Source organism: Rousettus aegyptiacus, unplaced genomic scaffold (genome assembly GCF_014176215.1).
Source record: "Rousettus aegyptiacus isolate mRouAeg1 unplaced genomic scaffold, mRouAeg1.p scaffold_m13_p_1, whole genome shotgun sequence".
NCBI classification, from domain to species: Eukaryota; Metazoa; Chordata; class Mammalia; order Chiroptera; family Pteropodidae; genus Rousettus; species Rousettus aegyptiacus.
Genome location: NW_023416284.1, coordinates 4893545 through 4918029, shown reverse-complemented (window position 1 = coordinate 4918029; position 24485 = coordinate 4893545). Strand labels below are relative to the sequence as shown.

General features: G+C 53.7%; 1 protein-coding gene across 4 annotated transcripts in view; it reads left to right on the top strand.

Annotated features, from left to right (window-relative positions):
* LOC107520166 (solute carrier family 2, facilitated glucose transporter member 5) overlaps positions 1-5567 on the top strand; it is a 46436-nt gene extending 40869 nt beyond the window's left edge. For all 4 annotated transcript variants that reach the window (XM_036228322.1, XM_036228318.1, XM_016163614.2 and 1 more), the window contains exons 7-13: positions 2540-2665; positions 2769-2956; positions 3061-3171; positions 3711-3812; positions 4050-4125; positions 4559-4686; positions 4782-5567. In XM_036228322.1, the coding sequence (XP_036084215.1) occupies positions 2540-2665; positions 2769-2956; positions 3061-3171; positions 3711-3812; positions 4050-4125; positions 4559-4686; positions 4782-4985 (935 nt within the window). In that variant the 3' untranslated portion in view covers positions 4986-5567. The remainder of the gene's footprint in view (positions 1-2539; positions 2666-2768; positions 2957-3060; positions 3172-3710; positions 3813-4049; positions 4126-4558; positions 4687-4781) is intronic.
* Positions 5568-24485: the final 18918 nt, after the last annotated feature.

Here is a 24485-nt window from a genome sequence, read left to right as displayed (position 1 = left end):
GGCGCCTGTCCATACAGGTGCCTGAGGCACAGGAGTGACGGCCACCAGTGTGCCAGGCTTTGCACTTAGCTTCCCCAGCACCACTTCACTCGAGTCTCCCAGCAACAGGGGCTCTGTGTTACCCCATTCCGCAGACCAGGAAAGAGTCATTCGACCCGGCCCCTATGGGTGACACCTGTCACCCAGATCCTGACTCCAGAGCCTCATCCACTTCCCGAAGAGCCCAGGGTCTGGCACATAGCAGGTGCACAGGAACTCATCACTGTCACTGTTCTCCGTGACCTCCCTTTCGCTTGTCTTGGGTCTCGAACCTCGGAAGGGAGATCGCCAGTAGCAACACCAGTCAGAACGCACAGAGTTGCTTGCTGCAGGCCAGGCACCTGGTCTTGTGTGTTAATCCACTCAATCTTCCAAGCCACCCTATGACGCACGTGCCGTTAGGACACCCACGTTACAGATGTGGACCCCGAGGCAGAGAGCGATTGGGTAACACGTTCGAGGTTTCACTGGGACACAGACCCAGGCAGCTCAGGCCGAGGTCGGTGTTTAACCACCGTTCCTTCCCACCTTCCAGCCTGGGGCGTGCGGGCGGGAACCTCAGGGGCGGCCCGCACTTGGGGGGGGCAGGTCTGGTGTTCCGGACGTGGGCAGAGGCTGGAGGAGAGGACAGGCGCGTTCAGGGAACTGCACACGTCGTGGTAGACGTCATTTCTCCCCGCCCGCCCTCTACCGAGAGCCTTCCTCCCGCGGGGCCCAGTCTGAGTCGTCTGAGATTCTCCAGCACGATTCCCAGTCTGTGACAGTTGTTCGAAGAACGAGGGAGGGACGGAGGCAGGGAGAATAACGTCAGAGAAGCCTCTAGAAGGAAGTGGCAGTCACAGTGCAAAGACTGCAAAAGAGTGGGGGGTTGGGACTTGGCCGCACCTGGATTTGGCAGTTCAAGGTCTCCGAGAGGGTTCAGTGTAGGGTCGAGGGCGGGGGCCCAGGCTGGAGGGTCGGTGCTGCGGGCTGCGCTGGGTGAGGAAGCGGGACCCAGGATCGGCCGGGCCCTGGGTTCAGATCAAGGGGCAGCAGGAGGCCGTGAGGATGATGGTCCAGCCTGCGCAGTGGCGGGCAGGGCGGCCCCTGAACTTAACGCTGCATGGCACTCGCTTTCTTGAGCGACGGGGCTAGGGGACGAGGGGAAGGGTCGGAGGGGAAAACAATGGTGTCTAAACGAAGGCGTTCATTTCTCTTCCATTTCAGTACTTGGGATCTATGGCGAAAGAGACCGGTGGGAGGTCACTGGTTGTCAGGGGCTCATCTCAATAAGTTTGACTAGAAGTCCACGTAACACGTGGTTCAAAGAGCCGGGGGTCAAAGTGCCTGGCTTCGATCCCAGTTTTGGTCCTAAATAACTGATCCCGGGCCAGGGACCTACGGCCTCCAGGCCTCGGCGTTCGCATGTGTGAAACAGGGTTGGTCCTGGCACCTGCCTCGTGACATTGCTGTCACAGAGAAGTGAGTCAACACGTGAGCAGCCATTAGACTCGCGCCTGGCATGGGGTGCCCGTGGTCCTCGCCCACGGCGAGCCCGAGGAGAAAGGGAGGCGAGTCGGGGCATCGGCGGCTCTTTCAAAGAGCCCGAGTGCTCATTCGCTGCCTGAACTTCCTTGTCAGAGCGCGTGAGACATAAACGTACATTCAGTCAAGCAGGAATCGAACACCTGTGTGACCACGACCCAGAACCGCACCTGCCCCCCGGATGCCGCCTTGCGCTTTCCTGCCCCCCGAGGACCATGGCGCCCATACTTGTGATCACCTCCACCTTCCGCAAAGATAGTTGATTTTCCGTTTCCAGAATCTGTACACTGGAACTAGCTGTGTAGATCATCTTACCCGATGTCGTATTTGTGAGATCGGCTCCTCCCACGTCTTGCTTTATTTCCAATGCAGTACAGAATTCCAGTTTGTGAACCCGCTGTGATTTATGACTCGTTCTATCACCATGGACACTTGCGCTGCTTCCAGGGATCGTTCTAGACTCAGGGCTGCTCCGACCATTCTAGTTTGGGTGTCGTGGCAGCCCGGGCACATACCTGGGCAGGACTGCTGGGTCGGAGTGTGGCAGGGTGTCCAGCATTACCTGCTCCTGCCACACTGTCCTCTAAAGATGTCCCAAGTCCACACGATGAGTGTGGAGATTTCCCGTTTGCCCACATTCCCATCAGCACTTGGTGGCTTCACAATTTGTCACTTTGTCCACCTGGTAGACGGGCAGCGGTTATTTATCACCGCCCATTCGGTAAGTGTTTGCTGCCTGTGCGCTATTCATGAGGCACCGTCCTAGGTGCTGAGGACACAGGGAAGGACAAAGGCCCTGTCCCCGCAGAGCCTGTGTTCCAGCTCCAGAGACGACCAGCCGGGGAAATGGGACAGAGTGGCCAGCTGGGCACCGCGGGGGCCGGAGGGGGCGCGAGGCGGGACTCTCGGCTGGGGTGGGCCTCTCCGAGAGGCGGCCCGGAGCCAGCCCTCGTGTGAGCCGCGGGCATCCCTGCAGGCTGGACGATTCTCCTGGGCGTGACTGGGATCCCGGCCGCGGCGCAGCTCCTGCTGCTGCCCTTCTTCCCCGAGAGCCCCAGGTACCTGCTGATTCAGAAGAAAGACTCGGCATCTGCCAGGAAAGGTGAGGCTCCGCTGTGGGAGGAGCAAAGGGGACAGGGCTGCCGCACCCGTGCTCTGGGGACGCTGCGGCCACCCTCGGACGCCCGTCTGCTCCCGTCCCGCAGCGCTGCAGCGGCTGCGCGGCTGGGAGGACGTGGACAGGGAGATGGAGGAGATCCGGCAGGAGGACGAGGCCGAGAAGGCCGCGGGCTTCATCTCCGTGGTGAAGCTGTTCCAGATGAGGTCCCTGCGCTGGCAGCTCATCTCCGTCATCATCCTCATGGGCGGCCAGCAGCTGTCGGGAGTGAATGCGGTAAGGGGCGGCCCGGGCGGGGGCGGCTGCGGGCAGGGGCAGCCGCGGGCAGGGGCCCAGCTGTGGCCTGGCCGAGCCCACCAGCCTCCGGGGTCGCCTTCCAGATCTACTACTACGCAGACCAGATCTACGTGAGTGCGGGGGTGAACACCCACGACGTGCAGTACGTGACGGTGGGCACCGGCGCCATCAACGTGGTGGTGACCTTCTTGGCCGTGAGTGTCCTGGAGCGCTGAGCCCCGTCGACTGGCGAGGGTGGAGGGCATCTTGAGGGTGGGGGTTCTCCCCAGGCAAGGAGCCTGGATCTAAGGTGGCGACACACCCCTCGGTCCCTTCGCGTGTCACCTCGGGGCACTGCTCAGGCGGCAGCTTGTCTCCTGTGGGAGGCAGTCGATGGCCCTGTGAAGATGGAGGGCCCCTGGCACCCTGTCCCAGTCCCAAAGCGTCCGCCATGTGCTGTGGCTCTCCATCACCCTGGAAGCCACTCCCTGTGCCAGGTGCACGGCGTGACAGGAGCAAGTGGGGCCTCTGGACTGAGCAGGGCCGTGGCCCGCTGGCCACTCGCGGGCACACCCCTGGGGGCGCACGACGCACGGGCTGTCCTCACAAGCTGCCCCCTTCAGAAGCGGCCCTGTGGGACCGGCGGCGAGCTCCCCGAGACGGCAGCTCCGGGCACAGGCGGGGCTGGACCGCCGGCCGCAGGCAAGGCCGGGGCCTCCTCAGCCCGGCTGCTCTTCCTTCGCCCTCCCGCCAGGTGTTCGTGGTGGAGCTCCTGGGCAGGCGGTTGCTCATCCTCCTGGGCTTCTCCATCTGCTTCACTGCCTGCTGCGTGCTGACAGCCGCTCTGGCTCTGCAGGTGAGGCGGGGAGGGACCGAGGAGGACCGCGAGCGCCCCCCACCCCCTTCGCCTACTGCCCACTTTCCGCCGATCTTCCAGTGGCATCAGGCGGCATCGCCTGTTGGAGGAGGAGCCAGGCGCCACCCTCCCTAACGCGGCAGAGCGGCTGGCCCCTGGGGACCGAGGTTCCCGACGGCCCCTGGCCCAGGCCGCCTCCGCTCTGCGGGGCGTCATTCGATTGTTCTCTGCCCGCAGGACTCAGTATCGTGGATGCCTTACCTCAGCATCGCGTGCGTCATCTCCTACGTCATCGGACACGCCCTTGGGCCCAGTATGTACCCGGAGCTGCTTCCGCGCCTGCGCTGCCCCCCGTCCTGCACCATCGGCTCGAGCTCCCCAGAGAGGCCCGGGGAGGCGCAGCTCCCTCTCTCACCGGGGTCTGGGCAGAGCGTACTTAGAGCAAAAAAATGGTAAAGCGGCCTGTGTGGGTCGGAACACGCCGCCCTCTGGGACCGGCGCTGAGAGCCTTCCAGGTGGTCCCGGGCCCCTTTCAGGGACGACACGGGATGTCACTTATTGTGCTAAACTCCTGCTATTGGCCTTCTCACACTGCTTCCCCGCAAGGCCAGGAGTCCTGGCGGCTGTCGCTCCCCTGCTGCGCCACAGGCCCAGGGCACCCTGCGCACAGCAGGAGCTCCGGGAGAGAGCGCGGGTGGCCTCGCTCCGCCCTCAGGGAAAACAGCCCTGCCTCTCCCTCTCCCCAGGTCCCATCCCCGCGCTGTTCATCACCGAGGTCTTCCTGCAGTCCTCCCGGTCGTCCGCCTTCATGGTGGGGGGCAGCGTCCACTGGCTCTCCAACTTCACCGTGGGCTTGGTCTTCCCCTTCATTCAAGTAAGTGTGTCCGCGGGGGCCCTGGAGTCACAAAATCCTCAAGCGGTAAGGCGAGAACCTCTTCGAGAAAGTGAACCTGGCTCCCCTTCCCTCAGGTGGGCCTCGGGCCTTACAGCTTCATCATCTTCGCCGTGATATGTCTGCTCACCACCATCTACACCTTCCTGATTGTCCCCGAGACCAAGGCCAAGACATTCATGGAGATCAATCATATTTTTGCCAGGATGAATAAGGTGTCAGAGGTGCACCCAGAGAAAGAGGAACTAACGGACTTCCCGCCCTCCGCTCTGGAGCAGTAACTTGAGAGGAGGCGCCTGTTCAGCAGCTCTGTGTGGAGCTCTCGGGCTTTTTCCTCATAGTTGTCTATAACAATCCAGAACTTGGACAAGTCCAAGGTGGAATGCAGGCCCCGCTGGGACTTCCTGACGGGCTGCTGTGCAGCTCACAAAGCCAGGCTGTCTTTCTCCAGACTGACCCGTCACCAACCCGGAGTCACAGCGAGCAGCTGTCCCTCTACCATGCTGGGTTGGCCATTGTGTGGCTTCTGGTAACACCGGCTTTTATAACAAAAATCATTACTATGGTGACGAAATGAAAGGAATCAAATTTGGCCAGAGAAACAAACTCGTCTCCAATCCCCCGGGTCTTCTGGGGGCCACTGGCACACGATTGGAGAGGAATTCTTCTCTTCTCAGATCCACCTCCAGAATCACCACTCTTGAGAAGTGTGATATCATAAGTAATGAGGTCTAGGAAGCTGGGGAACAGTCCCCTGTGGAAACTTTAACCGAGTCAGATTATTAGTCCTAAATTATATTGTTAGAGGACAATGGCATTGCCTCTGTATACTCAATAAAATGATTGTGATCACTTTTCACCAAGGTGCGCTGCTTTTCCGGGAGCAGGTCAGGGTCGGGGGAGGCATGCCCCGCTCCGTTAGCAGGCCGTCTGGGCTCCGGTGTCAGGCAATGTTTTTTGAAAGTAGGGGGAGAAGCGAGAGATGAGGTCATTGCAAAGTTGTGATTTTTAAAAATTTAAGATTGGGGAAGCCCCTGCGTGTCTCCAGGTACATGGTGAACATCGAGGGGCCCCGAAGGCAGGATGGGGAGGGAGGGAGGAATGCACCCCACATTAACAGCTGAGCCAGAGGCTTTCCTCAGAGGCCCGTGTGTGTGAAGAGGGTGTGTACAAAAAGGTGGAGAAAACTTCGGGGTGTGAAAGCGAAGGCACCACGTCCTGAAAGGCCTCCGGCTAGAAATGAAATTTTCTGGGATCTAGCGGGGCAGAAGCCAGGGGCCAGGCAGGACGGGGTTGGGACTGGGAGCAGCTCGTGTGGGAGTCGAATGATGAATTAAATAACTCGGAGCAGTGAGGGCACACGCAACACGAATAGCACAGTGACGGGGTTGAACCATCCCTGACCTTCAGCAGGGATCTGCAGTGTGTGTGTGCATGGGGGGGGGGGCGGGGCACACAAACGCAGCCAAAGATGGAGGCTCTCAACTCTGGGAGCAGTAATGTCTAGAAGTCAAGAGACCGGCGTTATTAATTCAGCCCTTGTTACCTGCAGCGCCTTGTACACAGGGAGGCTGTGGAGTTCACGACTCAGGGGCTTTACTCCCTGAGGTCGCCCTTGGCTCTGCCACTGAGGAATTGCGCAACTGGGCAACTTAATTTGACTTTTTTGGACCTCAGTTTCCTGTCCTGTAAAATGGCACTAGTCACAAATGTCTCGCATGGCTGGCTATGAGAATTAAATGATGTGTTTATAGTGTTTACATCAATGCCTGGCGTGTATTAGGTACTTAGTTATTTTTAAGTGCTTTGGAATGAACATTGATCTTAAGGACAAATAAACCCACAGGCAAAACACAGTGAAGACCTGTGCTATACGTGTACGCTGAGATCAAACAGTCAGGTAAGTGGATGGCAGATGGCGAGAAGCATTTCATTGTTGCCGCAGGAAATTACAGATAAGCCAAGAGAGGGAGTCTAGAATGATCCATGCGCTAATAGATGACAGTTACTGGTATGAACTCATGTTCAGCTTACTACTGACACCGATGGCTACCTATAGAAATATTTATAGATACCGGTACTTACATGGGTTAGTAAAACTCGACAAGAAGAGAAAAGTACGGGCCTGCTATGGTTGCACGGAAGGAAGATGCGCAATTAGGAAAGACGGCAAGGGTTTCTCCAGGTGGAGAAGATGCAGTAGGAAAGCGAAGGGCGGATGTTCCAGGTGAGAGGTCGGCGCGGAGACGCAGAGGTGTTCAGGGGAACTCCAGATAGTTTGGTCTGAAGGTGAAGCCGGAAAGGCGTGGGAGGCCGACTTATAACCTGTGGGTCTTTCCGAGCCAAACTGAGTCTGACTTTGTTCCTCAAAATGAGTTTTCGTGATCACTGGGTTTCAGAGAGTGTCACGGCAGTAAGAAAAGCTAGTTGGAACTTGAGTAGGGAGACCAGTCGACAGGAAATAACGAGGGCCCTGCAGAGCCAACAGTGGTCGAGCCCAGCCACAAGGGAGAATTCAGAGGGACCGTTAGATCCTCTCAGGTGCAGCTTACGGCAGCCCTGCTGGGGGCCAGCGGAGAATGCTTTGGGGAGCTGAGCGGCAGGTCTGAGGAGAAGAGAACAAAGATTTTGGATGTGTTGACATGGAAGAGCTCATGGGACACACAGAAGTTGTCCAGAAGTGCTGCAGGAAGTGACACCCGATGAAAGAAACTGGATGCTCAGACAACTTTGTCAGAGGAAGAATTTAATGTGGCAGAGTGCATGAGGCTTTAAGTGCACCAAAGCACGAGCTCTCCTTGGTTAGATTTCTTACAGCTCGTATAGCCCTGTGATGTCTATGCAAGGGGTGCGTGATTCCTTTGTCTGAGGTTCTATGTGCACCTCTTGACTCAGGATGGGAGGGCGGGCTGCAAGGGGAAAGGAATTCCTGGACCACCAGTCCTATCTATTTACAGATCGTTTCTAGTGTAGGTGTGACAAGTTTCCAGAAGGCCATTCAGAGATGTACAGGATGTGGTTAATCTATAACCAGCCGAGTCCGTCATTTCTGTAAGGCCCTTCCTTTGCATTCCTCACATGCCTCCTCTCTTAGACGGAAGTTGGCCACATGGCCCCGGAACCCGGGGAGCGGGAATATAGATTTGAGGAGAACTATGCACATTTGCCGAGCACCTAGGCGTGTTCCAGGCACCGGGGAAAACCACGTCGTGGAGTGAGAGGTGTGATAAAGAGAAACGGAACAGCATGAGGTGGGGCGCTGCTCTCTCTCCTCCACCTAGGGGGGCGGAAGAAGGCCCCCCTGAATGAGGAACGGGGCGGCAGAGACAATCTACAGGAGGATGGGCCCGGCCAACAGAACAGTAGGGTCGAGTGTCATGAAGTGACACGGGGCTAGGCCAAGGTTCCGGGGATGACGAGGGGTCCGTGGAGCCGCAGCAGGAAGGGACGGGGGCAGGAAGGAGATGTGCTAGGTCCCTGGGGGGATTGGGGATTTTATTCTGAATGGGTGGGAAGCCACTGGCTGACTAGCGCCAGAGTGTCCTAATCCGATCCGCCATTTAGAGCCATTCCAGCTGCCCTGGAGAAGAGCAGATCCTTTCCGAAAGATCTCTGAGCAGATTAAAGCCCCAGGTTTGCTAAGATTGAGAAGATAACAGGTGGGAGGTGGGACTCTATCAAACAAGGGACACTGGAGCCGCCAAAAAAGACTGAGCCGCCAGCTCTGCCATTTTCTAGGACTAGAAAAGGATGTATCCATCAGGCTTGACGACTCAGCGGCCTCAAGGAGAGCAAGTCTGAGGAAAATGAGGGTGGGAGGGAGACGGCTAGGGTGAGGGCAGAGGAAAAACACTAGAACCCACATTTAGTTTCCCTTCCCCCCTTCCCCCCTTCACAGTTCCATTTTGAATGTGTCACATAACATGTACATGTATATAACTCACAAACAATACAAATGCATCTACTGGAGGTTTGTGTTCAAATTTTTAATACTGATACAAGATGCAATGGAAAAGGTTTGGAGACCATCAGGGGCCACACTGGCTAAAAAGATGAGTGAAGAGAAAGGAGAAATGATGCTTCAGGAGAATTGGAAAATGTCAGGGTGTGGGAGGTACCTTGGATGCTGATCAAGGCCAGTCAAGGTCGGGGCAGCTGGCAAGCGAGAGAGCTGGAGGTGAGGAGAAGCTACAGACCATATTTGTTCACTGCTGTATCCACTGTGCTATGAACAGTGGCTGGCATCCAGCGGAGGCTCGGGGAATGTTTTGTTTGAATGGATGAGCCTTGGCGGGGAGGACTGGAAGTGGCGAAGGCAGAACAGCATGAGGCTGAGCTGCTGTAGGGACGAGCAAAACTGGGGAGACATTGCCAGCCCCCAGGATGACACATCCATAACCCCATTAGGCGGTTGGAAAGCAGCTTTCACAAGTGGTTTCCACATTTCTGGATTTCACAAGCCAAAACTGGGTGATCTAACATTGGGCTGCCTACTTTTAATGTCGCAAGCAAAGACACTAAAACATACATACACACGTTACATACATACATACATACATACATACATACATAAATCCCAACTACTATCATAGTGAGAAACAGGCGAGTTTTTAAAAGGGCATTTTACTATACACAAAGAATGCGATCACAGAATTTCAGCCCTTTGAATTGAATAGATTTTTCTTTATGGAAACCTCACTACATTGCCCTGCACCCCGATGTCACTTAACCACAGGAGAGAGGCTTCAGGAACAGGAGGGCAGCAACTCTTGCCATTTTCGTTATGGAAGGGCTCGTGGGCAAGGCATGCAGGTGGCTTCCGGAAGCCGGAAAAGGCAAGGAAACAGATTCTCCCCTGGGGCCTCCGGAAAGGAACGCGGCTTTGCTGACACCTTGACGTTAGCCCAGTGAAACCTGGGTCGCACTTACGATCCCCAGAATTACGAGGTAATAAACGTGTGTTGTTTTAAGCCACTAAGTTTTTGGTAATTTGTTACAGCAGTCACAGGAAATTCATGCAGACCTTGGTTCTGGGAATTGGGGGGAGCAGTGACAAACACCTCAAATTATTGAAGAAGCTTTGGCATTGGGCAATGGGAAGAGGCTGGAAGAATTCTGAGGAGCATGGCAGAGAAAGCCTAGATGGCCTTGAACAGACCATTGGTAGAAATACGAATGTTAATATTTCACTGTTCACTGGGTGGCCAGGCTCTGCAGCCAAGGTTGACAGGCAGGTTAGTGCCACCTAGGGGAGAGACCAATGCATGAGTCAAGGTCACCGAGGACAGACAGTTTGCACACCAGCATCAAGCAGTGCAGCACCTACTTCCGCTACAACAAGAGAAGAGAAAGAACGTGCACAAAATCCAGCCCCTCGCAACGTCTTCCCCTCCACCCGACTCTGCGGCTGTGGAGGGCAGTGTGGCTGTACCCCAACTCCTCCCTCACGGGGTGCGAAGTACGGAAAGTGGGGGCGTGTCGAAAGGTCACTGCTCCATGCTGTTTAATCAGAACACAGGAGCACACTGAGCCTAAAAAAGGAAAGACAGTCCCTCACAAGGTGACCAGTTCAGCGCGAGCCGTGAGGGCTCTTTCTGTCTCAGTCGGGAAGTGTCCCAGCCCAGGGCCCATTCTTATGCTACAGAGCTACAGAGTCCGAGGAGTCTTCCTTTCCTAATACCTAACCACTCTGCTAGCCGGGCCTCAGAGGGAGTGAAGGGCACGGCAGAGAAAACATAGCATTTTAGAGAATACCTAAACCGCCACAAGCAAACTGGGAGGAGACATGAGGCCCAAGCGCTCTCGTCTCCACGCTACCGTCCACATGCCAATGCGTTCCACCCAGGCACCCCAGCGTACTTTGCTTTGGTCACTTAACATAATATCCATAACATGTTTCCCCATTCTTTTATAATTTTCATAATTATCCCTTGAAATGGCAGCCTGGCACTCCAATCAGTTGATTTATCATGATTTATTCAATCATTCCCTACTTTATTTTTCGCCAATAATGATATTTCTGAAATGAGTAGCTTTGTTCAATATTTTACTGACTTACTTAATACCGGTAAGTATAATTAGAAATAATTCAGAATTTCATTTGCTCTTCCCTCCCAAAGGGACATTACTCCAAATTCGTAAGATGAAGCACAGAGAGCTAACACAGGAAGAGCCTCCTAGATCCAGGCAATCGGGCCCAACTGGGTTTCCGGGTCTCCCCTCTGGGTTTCTAGGGACCAATGGCAGGCAGTCTTTTCCTCTCCTTGGTGCAATTGGGGAGCTTCTGGTTTGGGGCTTGGCGGAGGCAAAGACAAAATCCATGCTGTGTGGGAAACTTATCTTATCAGCACATCCAAGGAAAATGTGTTCCTGGGGAAAGTCGACAGGGTCCAGAGGCCAAAAGAGTAACAGACCACACAGACCCAGGAGATAGAGAGCCGGTTATGGGGAGGTGATTAGCGCCACGCAGGACCCGGTGTCACTTGGGAGGCAGAGCACACTTCTCACCTGAACAGGATGGAGATGCCCACCCCACCCAGGAATGGGGTAAGCGCCGAATCTACAAAATTGTCACTGTCACTGTCTCTTTCCCACCAGGAGTGGGGAGCTGTGGAGGGAGGGGAAGGCTCCTGAAATGTTCCTAGCCAGGAGAGGACAGAACTGCCCCTGCCTTTACTGGGGGGTCGCCAGCCCTGGAAGATCAGTGGAGGGCAAGCGGCCTTCTCAGGCATCACAGCTCAGACATGCAAGAAGGAGGCTGAGTCTAGCTCCAATGAAGTGTGGGAGACTGGATGACATTGGAGAGGTCACCCTCCCTCCAACCCCTACCCCTGTCCTGTTCCCCAGCCCCGAAGGTGCCTGAAACCTACATCTGTCCTTCTCTATTAGGCTGGCTCACTGATGAAGGGGTCTGAGGGTTGTTGGCAGTTGGGTGGCTGGTGGTGGGTGCGGGGGTCAGGGGTGCAGTTAAAAGCAAGCAGAATAGTGGGGGCTGGTCCAGGGCCATGACTCTGAACCAGCTGGTTTCTCGAAGTCCCGGGAGCCACAGACCTTGCCCCAATTCTGCCATCCCCTCCTCAGACTGGCTCCCGGGCCATTCCCCCTGAACTGTCTTGGGGGCTGTGGTAGCCATGGAAGTGCAGTTGCCTTGGTTTTCCTGAGAGCTTGTCCTGAGTGAAAGACAAGCTTCATGTGTGCTCAGGGCCTCTGCTGCTCCCTCCACCTGGAACATTCCACCCCAAGATGCTCCCAGGCTGCTCCCAGGCTGCTCCGGCTATTTCAGGCAGGGCTCAGCTCCAAGGCGCCTCCTCAGAGAGGCCTTCTCTGTCCACCCTACTACACATGACTCCTCTTTTCTAACTGACTTCTAACCTTCTAACCCGTTACCCTGCTTTTTTGTGCTCAAAGCATCATCGTTATCTGGAATTCTCATTTCTGGTTGTTGTTTTTTGGCCTCCTCTTATTAGAATGTAAGCTCCACAAGGGCAGCATGATGGCGGACCTTTTTTCCAAAGCACCTCCTTACCTTATGCAGGGCCAGGCACATGCTCAGATGCTCAGATATAATATCTTCAAGGAATGAACGCAATGCAGGAGCAAGAAACGATGCCATCACGCTCCTTACATTGCCCTCCCAAGACGTTTCAGAGCCGAGAGAGCCTTACCCTCAGCTCTGAGCCGCCTCCCCAGCCAGCCACCACCTCCACCGTCTCTGGGCGTGGCCTGGGGTCCCTTACTTCCGGCCTAGCCTCGGCCCCACTTCCGGAGGACTTAAGCTCCAGCACCCAGGGACCCTGACCGTACACCGTATCTCCCACAGAAGATCCAGCCCACGCCGGTTTTGGCGACACTGAGCGCAGCGTTTGGCTCAGCATTCCAGTACGGCTACAACATCGCCGTGGTCAACATGCCGCACAAGGTAGGTACAAGAGGACTGGGAGACTGCCGCCATTTTCCTCCGCGGGGGCTGCCATCTTCCTTCCGGAAGTTCCCGTCCCGTCTTCCTTCCAGAAGTCACCTTCTTTCCAGAAGCCACTGTTCTCCCTAAGTAGTCCCCTGGATGCCCACCTCTGGTGAGCAGGGGATGACTAGGGTTGTTTCTCCGTGGGGTGTCATTCTTTTCAGGAACATCAGGACACGGGATGGGGGTGGAGAGTACCTAGATTCACTGTCTCTTGGCGGTCATGCATGTAGTGGGGAGTTGATGCGACCTTGAAACTCAGGTGGCCTGAGGTCTAGTCCCCATTTTGCCATAGACGTTGTGCCCTTAAGCAAGTACCTGGATTTCTTGGGATTTCTTCCCTTGTCACGTGCACAGGGATGGCAGTCCCTCCATCACCAACTCCATGCAGGTGGTACGCCCTTTGATCAAAGTTTTTTTATTACATTTATCTATTCTAATTAGTTTCAAGTACCAGCACATTGGTTAGACATCTATATAGTTCATAAAATGATCCCCACAATTGCTCTCTTCCTCCCCCGAGCCTCCACCTAGGCAACACGATGCTAACTGTGTTCCCTATGCCGTGCTCCCCATCCCTATGACCATCCATCAGCTACTAATTTGTGCTTCTTTAACCCTTCACCCTTTCTCCCAGCCCCCCAACCCCCCTCCCCTCTGTCGGTCACCAAACTGTGCACTATATTTATGAGTCTGTTTTTGACTAGTTTGTTCTTTTTATTCCTTAGATTCTGCATGTAAGTGAAATCATATAGTGTTTATCTTTGACTTAAATACCTTCTAGTTCCATCAAGGCAATATCTTTTTCCATCCCCTTCCTTTTAGTCCATGTGTGTCTTTTAATTTGAAGTGAGTCTCTTGTAGGAAGCATATGCAGGGGTCTTGTTTTCTTATTCATTCAGCCATTCTATCTTTTGGTTGGAGCATTTAATTCTCCATTCGTGGTACTTATTGGTAGGAAGGTAGTTGTTACCATTCTTTATTCTTGTTTTTGATACATGTTTTTTCCTCCTAAAGAAGTCCCTCCAGCCTGTAATACTGGCTTGGTGGTGATCAATTCCTTCAGCTTAGTTTAGTCTGGGAAGCTCTTTATTTGTCCTTTAACTCTAAATGGTAGCTTTGCTGGATAAAATATTCTTGCTTGTAGATCCTGGGTCTTCATCCTGTCAAATATTTTTTGCCAAGCCCTTCTGTCCTGCAGTTTCTTTTGAGAAATCAGCTGCCAGTCTTATGGGTATTTCCTTATAGTTAACTATCTGCTTTTCTCTTGCTGCTTTTAATATTCTTTCTTTGTATTTAAACTTTGGCATTTGAATCATGATGCATCTTGGTGTGGGCCTCTTTGGATCCCTGTTTTTTGAGATTCTCTGAGCTTCCTGGGGTTTTGTGTCCATTTCCTTCACCAGGTTAGGAAAGTTTTCCATCATTATTTCTTCAAACAACTGTTCAACTTCTTGATTTTCTTCAGGTACGCCGATCAGATGGATATTTAGACCCTTAATAGTGTCTCAAATGCCCCTTAGATTATTTTTATAGTCTTGGCATCTTTTTTCTTGCTATTCTGATTGCACGTCATTGGGTTTCCCGTCCTCTAGATGGGTCATTTAATCCTTTTCTTTATTCACTTTGTTTATTCCTTTGATTATTTCATTTAATATACTTCTCATCTCAGATAATGTGTTCTTCATTTCAGACTGGTTTCCTTTTATAATTTCCATTTCCATTTTTATGTTTTTTATCTCCTTTTTGAAGTTTTCACTGAATTTATCTACATTTCCCAAAAGTTCATTAAGCATCTTTATAACCAGTGTTTTGAACTCTGAATCTGTTAAATTACTTGACCCTATTATATCTGGACTTCTCTTCTGTTCTCTCATGGTTTCTGCTTTTTTGTCTTCCCATTTTGGCTGCCTTTCCGTGTCCATTTCTATGTACTAATAAGCAAAGCCCCTAAGTCTCCCAGTCTTGTTAGTGTGGATTTGTGAAGTAGGTGTCTAGTGGCACAGTCCTGAGAGGGGTTCAGCTGCAGGCCAAATTTAGCCCGAGCCTGTGCCCCTCTGGGGCTACCTGTTAAGATTCACCAGGCAATCTACAGATGCTGTGCTTATAGTTGCCTCAGAATTGATCAAATTTCTTGATGGCACTTCGCTTAGTGCCTTGTCAGCACTTCTAGCAGGTGTCCAATAAACGCTTGTCGATTGGGCTTCATCCGTGGTCAGGTGACCCGCGGCTCCAAGGCGTGCCGGCTGCAGCCTGTCACTGCGTGGCCACATCATTGTTGTTGTTCTGAGGTTTAGGGTTCAGACTGAGTCACTCCATGTGGCCCTGTCTTGTGTCCTCTTTGAGAATAAACAGTAGCTCTCTGTACTTTGGCTTACAGGAGCTCACTAATCTTGATGCCTGAACCCAGGTGCCTCGAAGACGCGACTCCACAGATAAGGAGGGATGTCTGGGTCAAGGTTCGCTGGAAGGTTGTGAGCCCAGGTCCTGGGCGGGGCACCGGGGAATTCCATCCTGCCACACCCCACCCTCTGCAATTCACAGTTACACTTGAACTTGATGTGCCAAGGTTGGCAATTTGTGGGTGTGTGTGGAAAACTAACTTTGAAAGAACTGTAGCAATCCAGTTTTCACACGTGGAAGAAGATACTGGCAGTTGAAAATTAGTTCTTCATTATAGCAGGACCGATAACCTCTTCTAGATCCTTGATTAACAATTCATTCGCCGTATGTCACGCACTTGGATGAAGAAAGCATTCCGTTTGCTGGAATTGTGCCATGATCCAGGCTTTTTGTAATTCCGACTGTACTGTTCTGAACTCTACCAGGAATGACCGGGCTGTTCCAGAAGCCCCGGCCTGGCCGCCTTGCCCGGACCCACCGTCACAGACCTTGGGCAGCGGAGGAACCTTAGAGATGGGTCTCACTGCTTCTGTCATCTCGCAGACGGGGACCCTGAGCGAGTGCAGGAGGAGCCAGCCTCGTCCTGTGCGACCTGGGAGCCCAGAGCGTCCCTGAGGCTGAGTGGGAGGGGGCGGCGTGGGGAGGGGAGGGGCCTCAGGGCTGGTGACACCCACTCAGCAGGGGCTCTTTTAGCACCTGTCCCCGCCATCGCCATCGGCTGGACCAGTTTCTTAGGTCGGCTGACCGACTAGTGTTTCAGTGACGTCCACCGCCTCTTCATAAGATGGTGAATTTCCTCTAAAAAGGGACTTGGCAGTCTCTCAGTCACTGTCCCCAGGAGGAGTCCCTGTTCAACGTTTGAACAGGCTTCTACTTGAATGCCTCCACGGACGAGCAACTCATCACTGCCCATTTTAGCACGGACCCTGGAGCCAGGATGTCTGGCTTAGAGTCCTGGCTCTGCACTTCGGTAAGCCGCTTCTCCGTCTCATTTCCCAGTCTGTAAATGAGGCTGATAACAGTACACGTGTCGGCCTCGTAGGACTGCTGAGAGCATTAGCGTGTCCACACGTGTGGGCAGACACCCTCCCGCGTGCTCCGTGTCCGCCCGCCCTCCCTCCACCGGAAGGCATCCCAGAGCCCAGGCCAGAGGGGTGGGGAGTGACCGCCCTGCGGCCACCTGCTCCCGGGCTGATGGAGGCTCTGCGTAGACACCCCGCCTCCCTCGCTGCTGGCGGGGGGTCAGTCTGTGTCGTTCTCGTTCCCATAGATAACTTTTGGGATTAAAGCCACAGGTGCCTGTCGGCGGCTGGCTTCTCAGCACACCTTTCTCCTCCCCGGCCCGTTTCTCCAGGACCAGACGGGTTCCTTCCACTTCCCGAGGAACTGCTTGCCCTGATCCGCGACCTGGGACCCAAAGGAAGTCGCCTCGCAAAGCGCTTGGCACGGCGGCCGCAGGAGGAGCCGCGCGCTCAGTGCTGGCCATCGCTGCCGCGGGCAGCCGCGTCCCGTGAAACGTCCTTCCTGTTGTGGTCCCAAACCTTCCTCCTTGGGCCTTGGCCCTTGGTCCTCTTTGCATTTGCCCCAGACACCTCGGCACCTCTGTCAGGACAGGCTCAGGGATCACGTGCCTCTTTGTCATTCGGCTAGCTGTGTTGTTCACGTCCAGAGAGGTGCTGCCCTCTCAGCCGCCTTCCGTCCCCGGCACGAGCCTAGGGGAGCCCCACTGGTCAGCGACGTCCTCGCCTTCATTCCATCGTCCAGACGGGACCTCCTCGTGGAAAAGGCATTGAGCCGAACATTCTCCCTGGGGTGCGGCAGGCAGTCTGCACCTGCGCGGCCTGGTGGGCGCTGGCGCCCGGCCCTCCCCCGGGGTCCCAGGGGGGCGAGGTTCGTGCGCTGTGGTCTCTCGGGCTGGAAACAGGAATGAAGAGGGGACAGCGCTCTGATGGTTTTCAGTTCCTTGAGAGGGGACGGGACGTGACCAACTCTGAGGGGCCCAGGCTCCACCTCTTGTCCCCGTTCCAGCCTGTCGTGGTCCCGTCCTCATTCTCGGGGCTGGAAAGAGTCCAGTCTCCTCAAACTCTTAGACATGTCCCAGTCATAGTTCTTTAGGAAAAGCTTAAAAATCTCCCCTATTTCCTCTCTTCCCCTTCTTTGCCAAAATATTTAATAATAAAGACATCATGGCATTTCACCCCTAAATAGCTTACATGTTAAAAATAAAGTCATGTTCTTACATAATACCTTAGTTTTACATACAGAACCTTTAGATAATCCCTAAATATCATCTAATATTCCTGCCACATTCAAATATCTACAGTCGCCCCCAAAATACTTTCGTGTTTTCTCCTCTAGGGCACCAGGAGGTGCCAGTGGATTTTTAGTTAGGTGGTTTTTTGTTTGTTTCTTTCTTTCTTTTGGGGAGGGGAGGGTTAGTTTCGTTTGTTTTGTTTTTATGTTCTTGTAACTCGCAGCCAATGTGAGTGGAGCCGGCCGTCTGGAGGAGGGCCCGCTGGTGCTCTGAGCCCGGGCGCACCTTCCTCCGGCCCGCGGGGTCGGGCTTCCTCCCCGCCTCCCTCTCCTGGCGGGGCTGTGTCCCTGTTCCCTCCAGGGGCCCACTCCAGGCGGGGGTCTCTATCCTCCGCAAATATTTATTGGGCCCCTCGTGCTTGTGCCATTTAATTCACGCCAGGATTTCAATAACTATATCACATGGCCTTTCCCTGTAGCGTTTTCATTTTCAAAGAGAGGCTTGTTGACCATAAAGGATTTTTAACCGCTGATGGTCAGTGTCTGACCGGGGGGACGTGGCGGGAGGACCCCTGGCCCGAACGGGGGACCTGGCTTCCTGATCTGGCTCCGCGGAACTCGCCGCGCCTCCGTCCCTCATTCCTGCGTGCGCATCGGGTGTCCCCCACCTCACGGGTGGGGTTCCGCCTCCTGAAGGGCGAGGCGGAGCGCGCCAGGTGCAGAGGGAGGCAGCAGGGTGAGCAGGTCACGTGACCCCCTCGTTCTTGCGTGTGGGGGGCGGGGCACTGCCTCGGCCCCCACCCCCAGTGGACGTCGTGGATGTCGGGTCCTGCTCCTGACAAGGGCTGGCGGCCCCTTTTGGACGTAGGGCTGAGTGATGGCTGTTTGCCCACCTCGGTCCGCCTCTGAGGATGATGCATCGGCAAGTTTTTCTCACGTCCCCACTGAAGGCGGGGCCAAAGCCGGCGCAGCCCACCCTGGAGCGGTGCGGGGCTGTCACTCAGCCCCCACCCACAGGAGCCCGTTTACGGTCAGGGCCGAAGGGGGGATCCGGAGCAAGCCACTGGGGCGTTTGCCACACGCTTGGATGATATACAGGGGCCCCTAAAACTCAGTCCAGGGGTCTTCCTTGATGGAGTTCAGGCTGCTTGGCTGCATCCCGAAAAATTCACATGAAAAATGTCTCTTGCTGACCCGTTCCTAAGGCCAGCCCAGGCTTCCCTGCGGCCGATGAGGAAGTGGTGGGAGCACAGGACGGGGCGAAGTCCGGCCGCGCTCGGGGGCTGTGTCGCCCGCCGTGGCCCGGCTCCCTGGGCTGCAGCCGGCGCTAGTAAGACCCGGCCCTCCAGCCTCCCGTGGCCTCTGAGGCTCAAAGAATAAGGTGTGTCCTGCCTTATTTGGGGGGCGTGCATCTGTGAAGAGCAAAAATGCCACCAACTCCACTCGACCCAGGCCAGTGGGACTTTCTGAGGAAGCCAAGGGCAGGAAGCACAACCTGGTCCAGCTGTCATCGCCGGTCCCCCTCAGCCATGCCGACCCCACCCCCCTGAGGCCCAGAGGTCTCTGCTTCTCACCAGCACCTGCTCCTTCCCCTCTGCACAGCAGCTGTCCCTGGAAGGACTTGCCATCTGCTCCCCTAGTGGCCACTTGAGTGAGGTTCAGGGTTGCCAGGGCCAGTCCTGGTGGCCACCTCTGCGTGACCTTGGCATTCGAGATGTCCGCTGGCTCCAGAAGGACATCTGAATAACCAGCCTGTCCATTCAGCTGAAGGGGTGTCAGATTCCGTCCCCTGGTGGCAAGAGGGTGGATAGGAAGGGCTGTGTACTAGCGGACACAGAGGCAAAGGGACGACAGCCCGATGCAATCCCACACCCTACTGTGTGAGAAAGGCCAGTCCAGGGGCACACGCTGTGACGTCTGTCCCTGATATGTCTGTACCTTACCGCAGCACCTTGATAGGTCGTTCATGTACCTCTATGGAAAGCAGGAAGAGGTGGACTAGATCTGAGGTCCCACGACACAGGTCCTGCCATCCTCAAAGTCACCACGGGAGGGCAGCACCTTCCCGACAAACGCCACCGTCTGCCGGGCCTCTAATCTGTCCTTTGCAAAACCTTCTCCGCTTTGGTTTTTCACAAAATGGCACCAACACAGAAGGCCTAGTGAAAGAACACCTACCAAGAGCACCACGGAACAGCCAACAGGCTGTTTCTAAGGGGTATTTTGTTTCTCAAACCTTTTCTCGAGCACCATGGACTCACGGAAACCAATATAGGAACATGGAAGTTCCAGGGCCAACTGAGGGAATCTTCCCAGTTTCTGCTCCCTAGAGGCCGGGTCTTGCCCTTAGAGGGCGGAAGCCCGGTGACCTTCTTCCTGCTGATGGCATGAAGTTGTTTTTGTGGCTGTTTGAAGAGCAGAATCTTCCAGCCCTCACCAGGAGAGGCTGGGCCCTCGGCCCTCTGAGGCTCATCGGAGAAAACTTTTGGAAAACAAAATTAACTCAAGAATTTGGTGAGAAAGGTGTCCACAATGCCAACCTGAGGGAAGTAACCTTGACCCAAACTTTATGTCACCTGGAGTCTTCTCAGTTTCCTTGTGGCTGTTCCTGTTTTTTCTTATCATTTTTAAGCTAAATTTAGCCAGATTTCTGCCTTAGGCTGTGTTGTTTAAAGTAGTGAAAAGTTGGAATCATAAATTAACAGTAAGCAATAACACGATCGTAGTATTTGCAGCTTCTGTAGAAGTCGTCTTCAACTCTTCAATAAAATTAAAACAGAACTAATACAATGGACTACAAAAGAAGTCGAAAATTAGAAATGCTAGAAGATTCTAAATCTTTTTCCTTCATTCTTTTGTTCGATTATATTCATTTTGTATTTTTTTTCCTCCTTATTACAAAAGCAATGCTTGTTCATCAGGGAGGAAAAGGTCATAATCTAAGCCACTCAGAAAACGATTATTTAAATCCTTAGTGTGGAATGATCCAGATCTCTTTGTATACATGCACACACACATACATACAGGTGTACACACTTACGCACACAAACACACACATACATTTCATGCCAGCCTCATCTTCAAACTATTTCTCCACGGTTAGACATTTATAAAATTTACGACTCTTCGCTACTTCAAGCCGAGCAAACATAATGGGCTAATATTTACTAAAGAGTTTTAAAACTTTAATAGAACTTTTTTTACCCTCAGGTGTTGCAGGTCAGACGATAACCTTCTTGGTCACCTCCCTGGGTGCCTGTCTTCTTCGTCCCCCCAGCAGGGGGACTCTCTCCCTCTCCCTTTCTGCTGTCCCCAAGGGGTCTCCAGCAGGATGACTGTCCCCTGCTCCCCCAGGGACCCCTGGACAGTGGCGCAGGCCAAATCTCCAAGCTGGGCTGGCGGGCAGGGTGGCCAGTAATGGGCAGCTGCAAACACCTCTCTACACAGACAATCCCGGCTTCAGGCCCTTGACTCGCTCTGCCACTGCACCTGCCCTGACCTCCCCACCTTCCCTCGCTGGTCCCCGACCCCCACACGCTCACAGCTCACCTGAGGAAGCAGGTGCTCTTGCCTCCGCCACCCACACCATGACCTCCAGGAGCAGGGAGCCGGGCCGGCACAGCGCTCGCTGAGTTATAGCCTCAGGAGACACTGCATGAATAAGATTCTGGTCAGACCAGCGGCTTCCTGGCTGTCCCCTGCACCCCGACAGAGAGCAGCCTCCCGCAGGCTCACCCCTAAGCCTCACCTTCCGTGAGAGCCACTCTTAGTGCTAAGGAGGCTGTGAGCCGTGAGTTCTGGAATAGGCGTCCTCACAGGTCTGTGACAAGTGCAGGGGACAATGGTTTGTCCAAGGCAGAAACTCAGGTGTTCTCTGCTCATCGCTGTTTTGTAAATGCTAAGGCAATGACTCCATTAGAGCCCCTATGTCACACTGGTGGGAGCACCGCCCACCCCAAAGGGAGGATCGCACGGCAGTGGGGACCCTTGGCGTCCCGGCCCTGCGCTCAAACACCAGTTCTATCCCCGAGGAACTCTGGGCCTCAGTTTCCCTACTTCTAATCTGGGGATCAGAGTCCCCACTTCATGGCAGTGCTGCGAGGCTCAAGATGAGATGTGGCGTGTGGGAACTTCCCGTAAGCTTCGAAGCACAACGTAAATGTGAGCGACCCTTGCAGTTAACATGTCCCTGGAGGCCGGGGCAGTGCTGAGCCTGATTCCCGCCTGGCTCATCCCAGAGCCCCCGCCAGCCTCACCCTCTGCACCCGGGGCCGTGCCCCTGCCCTGGGCTGGCGGCTGCTTGTCAGGAGCCGGGGGAGGCTGCAGTGAGCACGCGGCTCATCCAGCCTAGGATCCATTGGAGAGGATTCTGGAGACCACTGTGATTCCGCCTGGGGTGACAGGCCCTCCCCGCTACACAGCACACCCTTCCCGAGCCATGCTGCGATGTCTTCCCTCAATCCGCACATGAGCCTTCCCTGATTAGAGTCCTAGGGTGATGGGCCCAGCCCTGGAATCCCAGTTTAGGGCAAAAACGGTGAAGAAGCAGCCCACCGCGGCATTACCTGGGGAGCCAGGGTCATCTCAAGCTCCCTGCCAATAGCTAGGGCAGAGTGGAAGGTGGTCTGGTGGCTTTTGCAGTGATGCGGATAGGGAAGCACAGCAAGAAAGAGCAGGGGGCTGTGTGCTATGTGCGGCGCAGTGAGAACAGCACGCGCAAAGGCCCTGCGGTATGTCCGCGCTGAGTGAGCCGAAGCGAGCGCGGCACCACGGCGTCCAGGAGGGAGCCCGGGGCCAAGCCATGCGGGCCACAGCTAGGGCTTCCTACTTTATTCACGGCGTAATGGGGAGCCATTGGAGGGGTTTTCGTAGGATACTGATGTGATCGGATTCGTATTTTAAAAGGAATAAGTGGCGGTTAATGCAGAGCAATGGCCACCCACGTATCTGCCACCCACTTCGAGCAGTAAGCGACCACGGGCTCCGCGGAAGGCTGTGTTCCCGGCCTCGCTCACGATGCGTGCAACCACGATTCCGAATTTGGTCTTTGTCTTACGAATCACCCTTAATACACACTCTGCCACCTTAAAATTATATACGTAGGTAAATATTGTTATGGTTCGACTTTTTATAAATTAAATGACTCTGTGCGTTTTTCCAGCGACTAGCTTTTGCCGCTCAGCGTCAAGCTCGTGACTTTCCACCAGGTCGACACGTGCCGTTCCAGTTCATTAGGTCTTTACTACTTCTTGGTTTGGTTATTTTACATTATCCAGTTGACAGACATTTAGGCTTGTCCCATATTTTTCAATCGCAGGTAACGCCGACTTGACTGCTTTTGTTTCTGGCGCACCTGTGCAGGGTCCTGGGTTCCGCGGTCTGCGCATGCTCCGTTTTCCGAGGCATTAACCACGCCGCTGTCAGAGTTGACGGACGCTCCTGCCCGCTGTGGTCGAAGACTGTGCCGCATCCTCAGCAGTACATGGCGGTGTCAGACGTTAAAGTTGTTGCCAATGTGGGGCGTGAAATGTTATCTCGTGGTTTTTAATATTCATGACCTCAATTACTAGCAAGGCTGAATCTTTTTTTTTTTATCATTCCTGCTTCCTCTCCTGTTCATTCCTTTTTATGATTTTTCTCTTGGGTTGCTAGTCCTTTTCATATTGATTTTTTGGATTTCTTTCTATGGCCTGGATTCATTTGGCACATTTTCATTGAGAACCTTTATACGCTGGATACTCTTCTTTGGCACCCAGAGTATATTGTGGAAAGAAAAAAAAAAAACTCCTCATGGAGCTTATATCTTCTTTGCGAATACATTCTCCTAGCCCCCAGATTTCCTGAAAACTTCTCGCTATAGCTAAAAGCTTAATTGGATTTGAGTTCCAACAAATTTTTCTTCCGCAACTAGTCTTCGGTCGCTGTGCTATGTACTCTGAGAGGCACAAAATGTCAGCTTGTGCCACATGGAGAGATATTAACCAGTCAGTATTTCCTCAGGTCATCCGCCTAATCCACCCATCATACAAATCAACCTTCCGTCCGCTGGTGTTAGAAACCAAGAGTGACCACCGCCTGAGCCCATGATTTCACTTAGGCTGCCAAGTGATCCCTTTCGAATTCACTAGCTGGAACTGCTCCGAGAACTTTCATTCACCAGCTACGGTGAGTTGAATGGCAGCCTCCCCAAAAGGCGTGCCTGCCCAGAAACTGTGAATGTGACCTTATGCAGAAAAAGGATCTTTGCAGATGTGCTTAAGGATTTTGAGATGAGATTGTCCTGGCTTATCTGAGTGAGCCCTAAATTCAAGGAAAAACATTAGAGACAGAGGGGCACAATCAGAGAGAAGAGGAGAAAGCCGAAATGGGGGCGATGCGGCCACAAGCCGAGGACCCCTGGAGCCACCAGAAGCTGCAAGGAGCGAGACAGGATTCTCTCCTAGAGGCTTTGGAGGGAGCTTGGCTCTGAAAACACCTTGATTTCAGGCTTACAGTTTCCAGAACTGTGAAAAAAATACTTTTCTGTTTTCCTAAGCCACAGAGTTTTTGGTCATTTGCTACAGCAGCCACAAGACATGAATACAACCGACTATGAGATTCCTCTGAAATACAATTTGAACAGGACAGGCAGGACAAATACTTGATTCTCTCTCTCAATTTGCCAATTTATAGGTCCCTAGCAAGCCCCAAAATTGACCAATGAGTTTTCTTTTCTTTTTTTTAGTACTGTTATGAATTCATGTATTTCCATATCTTTGATATATTTCAATTTGTTGCAGTGAGTCTTCCAGTTGTCCCATGAGCCGCTTCAGGACCGTCCCTGTGTCTTTTAGGCATGACTCTAGATTTCTTATTTTCTGGCCTAAAAAAGCTATCCCAAGCTCATCTTGTATGTCCTCGCCCCAGATCCGGTATTAGCCACCTCCTCCAAGGACCGTCGGTTCCTCAGAGTGGGAAGCAGTGTCGCGAGACCCCTGTCTCAGCATGCGGGGTTCGTCGCTACAGGGTCACTGCTGGCTCTCCACCTGGCAGGTGGACCGAGCTGGAAACTCACGCTTCTTAGAAAGCGGCAAAAGAAGCTATAAACGCATGCTGATTTTTCCTATTCGAATTTATGATTACTGGGGTTTTTACTTAGCTGTTTGGGTTTTATATTTGGATCTCC